At 40.3% G+C, this 12,213-nt stretch overlaps 1 protein-coding gene across 1 annotated transcript in view; it reads left to right on the forward strand.

Annotated features, from left to right (window-relative positions):
- Nucleotides 1-12,213, forward strand: part of ERBB3 (erb-b2 receptor tyrosine kinase 3) — a 160,289-nt gene that overhangs the window by 89,843 nt on the left and 58,233 nt on the right. Inside the window, exons 5-8 of the mRNA XM_068267621.1 lie at nt 5,534-5,599; nt 7,357-7,475; nt 7,582-7,720; nt 10,573-10,686. Coding sequence (XP_068123722.1) covers nt 5,534-5,599; nt 7,357-7,475; nt 7,582-7,720; nt 10,573-10,686 — 438 coding nt within the window. The remainder of the gene's footprint in view (nt 1-5,533; nt 5,600-7,356; nt 7,476-7,581; nt 7,721-10,572; nt 10,687-12,213) is intronic.

Consider the following 12,213-nt stretch of genomic DNA (forward strand, 5'->3'; position numbering starts at 1 on the left):
TGAAAACCCTCCCACAGTGTGATGTCAGTGCCTCACAGATCTGAGGTCCTGGCATCACACTGTGGGAGCCTTGTTGCATTGTGGGAAATAACAGCTGTTTCTAATTGCCAAAAAAGCAAGCAGCAGCTACTTCCACTGACATCACCTGCCAGCAGTAAAAATGTCGCCATATGATAAATTTCAGAATGTAAATCAGGGAGAGGAAAGATTTTACAATGGGCAAACACTGATTAAATCATTTATACATAATTATTGTAAAAATTAAGCACTATTTTTCATTATGTTAAAGGGGAACTTCAGCCTAAACAAACATACTATCATCAAGTTACATTAGTTATGTTAATTAGAATAGATAGGTAATATAATCTCTTACCCACCCTGTTTTAAAAGAACAGGCAAATGTTTGTGATTCATGGGGGCAGCCATCTTTGTTATGGGGTCAGCCATCTTTTTGGTTGTTAGGAGGTGACAAGGAGCAGGAGACACAGTTCCAACTGTCCTGTGTCCTGATTACCCCTCCCAGCTGCACACGCTAGGCTTCAAATGTCAAATTCAAAATGTAAAAAAAAAAAAATTGCACCAAAACAGCAGAACGAGAACAACAACATCAGAAATCCCATCATGCTTTGCACAGCATCAGGGGGGAAAAGCCCGGGCAGTTTTCTTCTGTGCAGCTGAAAATGAGGCTTGTATAAGAGAAACAAAGTTCTGATGCTGTGAAACTGTTAAAGAAACACCAAGCCTTTTCAGTGCTGCTAAGTCGATTTTTAGTCTGGAGGTTCACTTTAATTTCACTGGAGTTCCTCTTTAAAGAAACACTACCACAAAAAACTGTAAAATTGAAAATACATACATATCAGAATAAAGATTTCTCCCAGAGTAAAATGCACTATAAATTACTTTTTTCTTATGTTGCTGTCATTTACAGACTTGCAGTAGGTAGTAAAAAGCTGACAGATTTTTTACGTATCTATCTCCTTATAGGAAATTCTCATTATTACTTTTTTTTTTTCCAAAAGCACTCCCTGGAAAAAAAGCTTTCCTACTCATTTGCATTCTATTTTGGCAGTTGAACTAAGCAACTACCATTCAGTAAGTGCAATTCAGTAACCATTCTGTTCGATTTTCACTACCAACTGTAGTGACAGCAACAAAAGGAAAAAAAAAGTCCTTTATAGTGCATTTTACTCTGGTAGAAATGTAGATTATTATGTATGTATTTTAAATTTTACTATTTTTTTTTTTTGCAATAGTTGGCCTTTAACCACTTCACTACTGAGGGTTTTGTTTCCCTTCTGTACCAGAGCAATTTTCACCATTCAGTGCTCCTTCAATTCATTTGTCTATTTTACTATTAGCGTACTGTAAGCACGGGAACAGGAAGTAATGTGTGGACATGTTAGTTCGGAAGTTACAAATGACCGTGGCATCCCATTGTTGCAGGGGATCATTGACTTGGGGACTTGATCAATGAGTGGGACCTGTGTTCTCATTCACTGATCTCCCCTCTAACAGGTGGCGGCAAGAATGCATGCAGGAGTGAGCGGCAGCCGTCTGCCGCAACAAACTAATATCTACGTCCCTGAGCAGGAACTGAAGTCCTGCAGGACGTAGATATATCGTCTGCAACCACATATGTGGTTAAGTTATTTGCATGTTTTTCAGTTTCACCAAGTAGAAATTACAACACTCTTTAGATGTAGTCCCCCTCATGTGATTGGCAACAGTTTTGGCACTCCTAGTGGCTGGGTTTTGTACATACAAAAAGAAATAAGGTAAGCAAGGTGAAATTATGTTTATTACAATGGGGTATATGCAGAGGAAACTTAACATGTGCAGACAGCACATATTAACTTTACGGATTTACGCAATTTACGTAGCAACTAACCAAATAGTGTAACTCGCTTAATACATGCAAGATTTATGTTTCCTGCATAACAGGCAACATAAGCATTGCATGTATAAAGCATGCTGTGCTGTTTGCGTAGTTCCCTACAAAAGTTGCATAAACCCAATAAGCTTGTGCGCTGTCTGCACACGTGGGTGTGTTTAGTCCATTGATTTCAACTCATGAACGTCAGGGAACGAGAGAAAAAGAGACAAAAGACACCAGGCGTGCTAATGTAGTGTAGTATTTAAACCAGAGGGATAAAGGGAAGTAGTGAAAAACTACTTATAAAGCTGGGTTGCTGAAAAGCAACCACAGTATTAGGCAGGGGGAGATTACTGTCCCTATGCATGTCTGTTAAGGATTTTTCTTCATATGGTCACTGTCCAAAAAAACAAATACCTCTAGAAATTACTCTCAGGGGGATCCCCTAACGAAGGGGAGGTACTGGTAGAATGGGAGGAGCCCCAGGGATATTGAGGCTAACTCTCAGGGGGATCCCCTAACTAAGGAGAGGAACTGGGAGAATAGGAGGAGCCCTAGGGATATTGAGGTTTTTTTAAAAAAAAATGTTTAAAATAGATAAATAGTAATCTTACCTCGAATGTGGATGGGGATGTTTTTAATAATTTTTATTGGTCACTAAAAAGATGATGCATTTCATCGGTCTTGCCTGCTTCCTCGAGTCAGTTTAAAAAGTGTCATAGATAGAACAGTACGGACTCAGAAGGGTCTATTAGTGTAGCTGTCTGCACATGGAAAGTTTACCGACCTCTTGTGAATATACCTCAGTGTCTTTGCATTGTACAGAGATGGACTGTCACTGATGGGATATCATTTCTAACCACAAAATTTAAACTTTAGCTCTAAAAGTGAGAAATAAATAAGCTACAGAAAATCTTTAACAACTGAAATATAAACCTAAAGATATTCTGCAACAGCAATACACTATAATGTGTAGTTATCATCGAAATATTTAGCGGAACTAGCATTGCAAGTCCAATGGAGGCAGCCATTTTGTGAGGCAGTGGTAGAATGCGTCTTGTCTAATAAGCAGCGTTGGAACCAGTCCCATACCTTGGCAGGATGTGAAGATTATAAAATGTCCACTTCAGCTCTGGGCAGGCCGCACACTTGAAAGCCTGAGGAGTTTCTCAGAAAACGAAAGTGTCTTTTTTTTCAGTCACCCAACACAGCTTTTTTTTCTAACTGAAATACTGTACAATAATACCTTAATAATCTGCTGAACAGGAAGTGGATGTTTGAAACTCTTTTGATTTTGGAGACTGTGAGTGACAGCTTACGGTAACTAATTCGAAATGAAGGAGGCACTCAACTGGCGTTTTAAACTTGCGTTTATCACAACAGTAGCCGACACGACATGTTTCGGGGTTTCCCCCTTCCTCAAGTGTACATGCAACCTCACCAACACATCTAACTTATGTACTTCAATAGTCCACACCCAAATTGAAAGACCCTCCTCCTTGGTCAGCTGACCACTTCTCAATTAACCCCTCAGGGTAAGTCAAAGTCCTTCTTATTGGGCACTACACACAAGTGTCTACCCAAATAAACACTTTCAGAAGCATAAGTGTGGGCAAACATATAGGCACATGCCTAATCAGTATACAGGCTTTACAGAGCATAAATTTACAGGCTTTACAGAGCATAAATGACACATCATGCATAAACTCACTGCACCAACGATGCAGACGTTCCCTCTCTCCACCCACCAAAGCGATGAAAATTCATCACAACCTGCAAGAGAGAAACAACAAAAATGACATTTACCTCATGACATTTATCTACAGAAAGCATTTCATACTAAACATTTCATTTAGACCCCTAGGTGTAATAGTTTCTAATTTTCTCATCCATCGAGCCTCTTTCTGTAGCAGCAATCTGTCCCTGTCTCCTCCTCTTTTGAGCGGGGGTACATGGTCCAACACCATCCATTTAAGCTGCGATACCCCATGTCCACGGGCAAAAAAATGTTTGCCAACCGGGGTATGGCTGCTCACTTCCAATGGCTTGAATCCACGAATGGAGCCTTTGTGTTCCTGTACTCTGGTTTTGACGTCTCTCGTCGTCTTACTTGGTGTGGAATCCCAGCTCAGCAACCCCCTGTTGTTTGTTGAGCTTACGGTAACTAGACTTTTTGCATTACTGGAAAGAGCGGTGTGTTAATGCAGAGATCCCACTGACCAGTCAAACTATGTCTGATCTGATTGGTGCTGCTTTGCACATAAAAATTAGGATTTTTTTTCTTTTTTATGTTGAACAATACCCTTGTTTACTCAGTAATAGGCATACAAGGATCAATAATGACCTGATATAGGAAACCAATTGATCCCTACCTGATCAGAAAGTGATCAGTTCTTAAGGTGGCCATACACTTATAGATTTGCAGCGGATTCAACCATCAGATAGATTTCTGTCAGATGCCTGTCAAGTCGAATCTGCCACACACTAGGAATAGTTTTTCAATAGATTTCAGGATGAAATCTATTGGAAATCGATCTATATGCATTATTGGATCATTAGAACCAATGCAACTCTATGGGCTATCGATCTGCTGCCAGCAGCAGATTGACCTAGATTTTCCACCCTGTATATCTGACCATAGATCATCTATCTGATGAAATTGACTGCAAATTGATCGATTAGCTGATTTCATAGAATCGATTTCCGATTGATAGCTGAAATTGACCAGTGTGTGGGCCCCTTATGAGCCATTGATCTGCTGCTGGCAGCAGATCAACCTAGATTTTCCATCCAGTCAGATAGATCGATTGAAATCAATCGAAATTGGCCTCAAATCGATTGCTGATTCAATAGAATCGATTTCCATTTGGTCGATCAATGGCTGAAATTGACCAGTGTATGGGCCCCTTTAAACCTCCGTGTACATAGTATCTTGATTAGATTTCATCAGAAATGTATTGAGAATCACTCAAACTGGCTTTGTGCCCCTGGATACAAAACAGTTTTCTACCCCTCCTCCTAACCTGCTTCTATGGAGATTTTTCATCATTCCGTCATTTCATTCATAAACTGTCCAAAAGCAAATTATGTCCTACACATGATGTCCTGGGCTTCAGGGTTATCTCTATCACTAGAAAAGCTGTTCTAAAATGACTGATGCCCATTAACTCTTATCACTGGCATCACATGATTAGCAGGGTCGGATTTGTACTCTTTACCACCCTAGGCCACTGTCACCAGCCGCCCCCTTCAGTATAGGTAGTGAGATGACCCCTCACCTCTTCCCTATAGGTTCAGCATTTATTATGTACATTACATTTGTCTCTGCACTTTCAGCCTATAGGTCTTCAGCTGAAACATTTACATTGTGACATATTCTGTCTAGATTCAGCTTTTCAAATCAGTAGTTGTCTGTGGAGATTTTCCTGATGACTCAGAGGTCTTTGGTTTGGGAATTTGGTGGGTACCATAAAGCACATCATTACACTTAAAGCACTTTTGTCCAGAGATGAACACTTCCTCTAGTACTTCGTGAATAACATGGCTACTTTTTAATCTGTAAGAAGAATTTCAGATGGATACGCTTTTTGTTGTGAGGTGAAGTCATTACTGAATTTAGAACACAAAGTTAACCATGCTGCTCTTTCTTACTTGATTCAGGTAAGCCTTGCCATCCATCCTGTAACGGAAAGTGTTGGGGCCCAACAGATGGAGACTGCCAGAAATGTAAGTACACGTTTTTCTAGGTTATCCCGGCTACTTTCTCTACAGCAATGATATCCATATTCTTTCCAAACCAATAGAACAAAATGCTATACAAATCAGTGCACCAGTCCTCAAATATTAATACCTTATGCTGATAGATATTATGTATGTGACTCCCAAGGCTGGATTTTATACTTTTTACACTCCTAGGCCAAGCATGTTGGGGCTCCCTTCCATGTGCAGTGGCACCCCTCCCGTTCCATGTGTGGCCCGCTTTTCCATGTGTAACATTCATGTACTGCAGACGCTTTCTTTCATGTGCAGCTACCTTGGGCATCAGCTTCAATTTTTAATATGTTGCTCCCCATTTGCAGCTTTCACTTTCATATGTAGCAACCCCTATTTCACGACCAGCACCCTCCTTGGGCAGCAGCCGCCCAAGTCCCACGCCATTGGGGCCTTTTTAGAAATCCAGCTGTGGTGACTCATGTGAACTATGATTATTTGGGAATCCTAGCCTTCTTACAGCTGATGGAACTGAGGGTAATGATGAGCAGAGTGAGGCAACCTTCTATCATTCTGAAATAAGATGGATTTCTGCTACTTCCAGATTCCTGTATATTACTCCTCCATCAACTGTAGATATTATAACTAAATGTCCCGAGGTGCAAGGTGGTGATGGTGACATTTAAGTGAGTCACCTTCTGATCAGAGAACACCCATGTCACATTACCGGTAATGTGGATCATGTGAAGGACTAGTCTCACTATAAGTGTAGTAGGATCCATGTGTATCAGCCTGAGAATCCTCTCTGGATGAACTTATGAATGCAGTCCTCCTGAAAACATTTCAGACATATACAAGTGGGCAGTGTCCCTATCTAACACTCTGTCAGGCTTATATGCTCTACTTTTCTCACCTAGGCCTATATGCAATTAACTTTTTCACCTGAGTTATCTCATAGGAGATCATTTTTCGACTTCTTTTTAAAATAACTTTTCAGCACTTCATAACTGAAAAAGTACTAAAAAGTAGGTGAAAAAGTACTATCAAAATTATTCTTAGTATTTTCTCGGTTGCTGGTGGCTTAAACGGCATTTTATTGGCAAGGTGTGAAAATATCACCTAGTAGAAAACTTAGGAGAAAAAGTTAATTGCATATGGACCTTAGGCCCTTATTTAATTCACTTTTTCTCCTAGGTGATATTTTCATACCTTATCAATAAAAGAATAATTTTCACAGTAGCTTTTCACCTACTGTTTGGTACTTCTTTAATTGCAGTGCTGAAGAGTTATTTTAAACAGAAGATGAAAAAATGATCTCCTAGGAGAAAACTTAAGAGAAAAAGTGAATTGAATAAGGGCCCCCAGTGTGAAATTTCACAGAAAGAGCAAATGTGACTTTTATTACAGGTCAAAGAACAATCTGTGCAAATAATTCCAGTAAATATAAAATGAGGGTGATGTAACTGGTAATCAATCTGTAAATTGCTTTTTCTTACTGGCTTCTACAAATCATGAGATACGTAAGCAAAGAAATAATGGGGAAAATATCCGTGTACAATAATAGAAATAATGCTTTAAAGTAAGCCACACTAATCATAGCAGATAAGTGACCTATAACGTAAGAATGTAACAAGGAACAATCTGTGAATCACTATAGCTCAATTTCATTATGTGGGTCATGTGTTACCTAAATCATGAGGTAAAAAATGACTGTGCTGCAATTCTCATGCTAAGCTTTTATGTATAAGGAATCTTTATTCCTCTGTGTTCAGTGACAAAGAACATTTGTGCAGAGCAGTGCAATGGACGTTGCTATGGACAGGCCCCCACTGAATGCTGCCATGATGAGTGTGTTGGGGGCTGCTCTGGATCATTAAACACACAGTGCTTTGTGAGTACTTCTCTTTGAATTATATCTCCAATGACTGTTACCTTCTAAGTTCAACAGTCTCCCATACATAACGCTCTGTCTTTTTTTTTTTTTTTTAATCATATAGTCTTGTCGGAACTTTAATGATAATGGAACTTGTGTACAACGATGCTCTCAGCCAATTTACAACCCCCTAACCGGTCAGATGGAACATGGACCTGATGCTAAATTCCAGTATGGAGGATCATGTGTCAAGAAGTGCCCCCGTATGTAAAACAAGAGGTCTACGGGCTTTCATGTGATCTGTAAAAATATACCTGTTTATTCATAGATCTATAAATAACATCCATGACACAGCTGAGAAAGTCAGGTGGTATTATCATAAGTGGGAAATAAAAGTTTTCTTACTGGTTGCTAAGACATCTATTAATGAAAAAGAAGACAGAACATATAAAGGAATACCCAGGGAGCTCATGGTTACCAAGAACCACTTGGAAAATATAAGGGGTTTAAACAGACCAAAAAGCCCTCTTACTAAACGAGCTATGCTAAATATAATTTACCTTCTTAAAACAAAAGGTATATTAAAAAATTCAGCTTTAAAGGGAATCTAATGTGAAAATAAACTTATGAGATAATAATTTTTATGTGTAGTATAGCTAAGAAATAGAACAACATTAGTAGCACATATATGAGTCTCATATTGTTACCATTACAGGAAGAGTTAAGAAACATCAGTTGTTATCTATGCAAAAGAGCTTCTCTGCGCTCTCCGACTCAACTTGGGTCAGCTACAGTACTGTTTTCTGAAGCACTTATCTCAACCTGTCTTTCACTATTTCTTGTTAGTTTAAGGGTTTTTTTTCTGCCAGGAAGTTCAAAGGGTCATTAGCTCTGCTCTGTTTCATCATTTAAAATACAGGAGGTGATTTATCAACGCATTACCAACAGTTTTTTCTTCTTAATCTGTTCTTACCAGCAGGGAGAACAGTTCTGCATGATAATAAAGGGAGGGGGGACACCAAGAGCCCAATAGTGTGATATTGTATAGATGATAATTAATAATGAGTAATATAACAATTTAATACTCACAAACCAGGGTTACCATTAGGCAACCACTGTGAAGGCAGGTGGGGAGATTAACCTGACCCCACTCAGGATTAAAAGTCGCTCTCTGTAGATGGGAGAAAAGATGGGTACAACTCTCCACCAAGGGTGGACATAGCAATATGTAGAAGCTTTCTAGAGGCATCAATAGAATAAAAATCACTTAAACGAGCTTAAAACCGATGGGGCAGTGGTGGGCCTATCCCATCCATGCAGACAAAGCAAACAAAGGAAGGACTGTGGCATCAACAGTCAAACAACAATTTATTTATACTCCACAGAAAAATTGGCAACGCGTTTCACGGGCTCAATCCCGCTTCATCAGGCCAATCAAAAAGGAGCATACAGCTTATCAGCATCAAAACCACACTGAGGCGCTCAATCCTTCCTTTGTCTGCATGGATGGGATAGGCCCACCACTGTCCCATCGGTTTTAAGCTCGTTTAAGTGATTTTTATTCTATTGGTGCCTCTGGACAGCTTCTACATACTGCATGATAATAAGAACCTTTTTAAATCGAAGGGAACAGTGGCAATTCAGCATGAATTTCTAGAGCTGCACTACAGTTAAGAAAAGTGCAAATCCATCCCTAAACTAGTGCAGATTAAGAAGTGCTTGATAGCAGTTCTTCAGATCTAGAACTGCAGGCTAGACATGATTGCAGAGTACAGGCTATACATGATTTGTGATGTGCTCCTCCCACCTGCTGAATTCCTCCTCAGAGCCTGCTGCTATCAATACAGCAGATATATTGGTTACCTCAGCAACAGCAATTCCCCTCACACAATGCACTGTCTGAGAGACCTTCCTAGCTCCTCCTATTTTACAACAGTTTTAGAAGGAATCTGCACTAATGATTTTTTAAGATGCCTGAGACAGTTCTGCATGGATTTCAAAAAACATACTAATATTTTGTCTCAGACACTATTGATAAATCTGGCCCACAGAGTGTAATTTGTAAACTGCATATATTAGACAATGATGCAATGTTATAAAAAAAAAAGCTATATAACTGAAAATAAAAATATGAGATTATTTTCTTTGCTACTAATGTTCTATCAATTATCCATACTACACGTACAATTCATTATATCATACGTTTTTTTTTTCACTAAAGGTGTCACTTTAAGTGATCAAGTAAGATCTCCCATGATGCATCACTGCCGAGAATGCAAATCATCTTTTTATGTCCTTTGAATCCAGGCACACAACCAGAACATATAAAAAGCAGACAAGCTAAACTGAAGAACTGTTAAGGTTAGGTTTTTAAGAATGCCTCATACTTGAATGGCACATTAAGTAGGCTAATTCAGTATTGCAGTGCAGGGAGCTGAACTGAAGATCACAGTGCTGTAGTGCTACTGAAGTGGCTGACTGCAGTAAAGTGAGGTCTGATTGGTTGCTGTGGTATTCTGTACTTAGCTTTGATTGCTTTTCTTTGCACTGAGTTTTTGAATGAGCTAATAGTTATTAGTATTTATGTAAAAAGGGCTTACTTACTAAAGCAATGCATGTATAACATTACAAAAACAAATATTTCCTAAACCATAGTAATATATTATCTTCCATCGTAACAGTTATTAATAATTATTATAAATACATACTGAACAGAAACTGTTGGGCTGAAACGGCACAAAAACGGTGCAGGGAAATTTGGCGCACCATGTGCCGCCACAGCCCATAATGGGAATTGCGGCGCTCAGATAGTAATTTGGGCGCTGTCAAGAGACAAAACAGCATACGCCTTACCCCCTGAGTCCATGGCGGCCTGGAGGGGAATAGTAATTACTGCTGTCAGAATTTTTGCAGAAGCAGAGTGAGATGTTTTTTTGCTTCACCCTGCGCTCAAATTTCCTGGCACCGTTTTTGCATGTATGCATGTTGGGCACTATATTTTGCTCATTGCCTTTCTGAATAAAAGCAGTTATCAGGTTGTTTGATGCATCATCAGTGTATTTTTCCAGTATTTTGTAATGCAGAACAGTATTTATTTTGTTTTTGTCCCTTTTAGATAACTTTGTGGTGGATCAGAACTCCTGTGTCCGTGCTTGTCCTAGTAACAAGATGGAAGTGACAAAGAATGGAGTGAAGATGTGTGAGCCATGCTCAGGACTGTGTCCTAAAGGTATTCATGAAAATCTGAAAACATTTCAGACTTTACTTAAAGGGAAGGTCCAAGCAAAAAAAAAAAATGAGTTTCACTTACCTGGGGCTTCTACCAGCCCCATGTAGCCATCCTGTGCCCTCGTAGTCACTCACTGCTGCTCCAGTCCCCCGCTGGCAGCTTTCTGACCTCGGAGGTCAGGGCCGCATTGCATACATTTTTACGCATTCCAGCTAGTGCAGGAACAAAAATGTATGCGTTGCACCACTAACGCGTAAAAATGTATATGTTAATGTTCCTGCACTAGCGGGAATGCGTAAAAATGTACGCAATGCGGCCCTGACCTCCGAGGTCAGAAAGCTGCCAGCGGGGGACTGGAGCAGCAGTGAGTGACTACGAGGGCACAGGATGGCTACATGGGGCTGGTAGAAGCCCCAGGTAAGTGAAACTCATTTTTTTTTTTTGCTTGGACCTTCCCTTTAAAGCACAGCTAACTCACCTTTCACATGAATCCAAAACGTATATAACAATATTACCAAATCTTACCATTGTTAATAATCTCCTGAGCGTTACGCCACTCAGGAGGTTTTGCAGCTTTTGAGCCCCCAGTAATAATGTAAAAGATTGCATGGCTGCAAAAGCTTTAGCTAGCACTAGGCTAGCTAGTATAGGTAGCCGGCACCCCTATCACCCCCGATCCTCTGATCCAGCCACTCAATACATTACCCAGCCTGGCTCCAGCGATCGGCGCAGCCTCCCCACACAGCTCCGCTCTTCTCTATGGGGAGGATCACACATGACGTCAAGCGTAGACCCGATCCTCCCCATAGAGAGACCAGAGCTGTGTGGGGAGGCTGCGCCGATCACTGGCGCCAGGCTGGGTAATGTATTGAGTGGCTGGATCAGGGGATCGGGGTGATCGGGGTGCCGGCTACCTATACTAGCTAGCCTAGAACTAGCCTAGTACTAGCTAAAGCAATTGCAGCCATGCAATCTTTTACATTAATCCTGGGGTACTCCTGAGGCAAGTGAGCGGTATGCCCGGCACAGTGTCGGGCATACCGCTAAGGAGGTTAAAGGAGCCTTAAAGCGGACCTGAATTCAGAACTTCCTTTCTGCTCTAAAAGATATGGAACAGCATAATAACCTTTAAAAAAAAATGTCTTTGTTACAGCTGATAGAAATCCTGCATTAAATCTGCAGTGAGTCTACTTCCTGCTTTCATGGAAGCAGACATATTGTTAACATTCTGTGTTTACAAATTAGCTGCACTGCCATGGCAGTCAGCTGACACAGCTGAAGGATCAAATGACGGGTGGTAATTAGTCACAGGTTATGGGGAATTACTCACCACCCACTATTTCAGATGACAAATTTGGCCAAAGATTTATTGAAGCATAAGTAAATGGAGTTTCTCAATTTATCACCAGGCCACATTCTCATAGAAACACAATGGTAACTTGGCTGGCCCAAAAACAATCCATAGAAACACAATGGTAACTTGGCTGACCCAAAAACAATCCATAGAAACACAATGGTAACTTGGCT

This window comes from Hyperolius riggenbachi, chromosome 2 (assembly GCF_040937935.1).
Source record: "Hyperolius riggenbachi isolate aHypRig1 chromosome 2, aHypRig1.pri, whole genome shotgun sequence".
NCBI lineage: Eukaryota > Metazoa > Chordata > Amphibia > Anura > Hyperoliidae > Hyperolius > Hyperolius riggenbachi.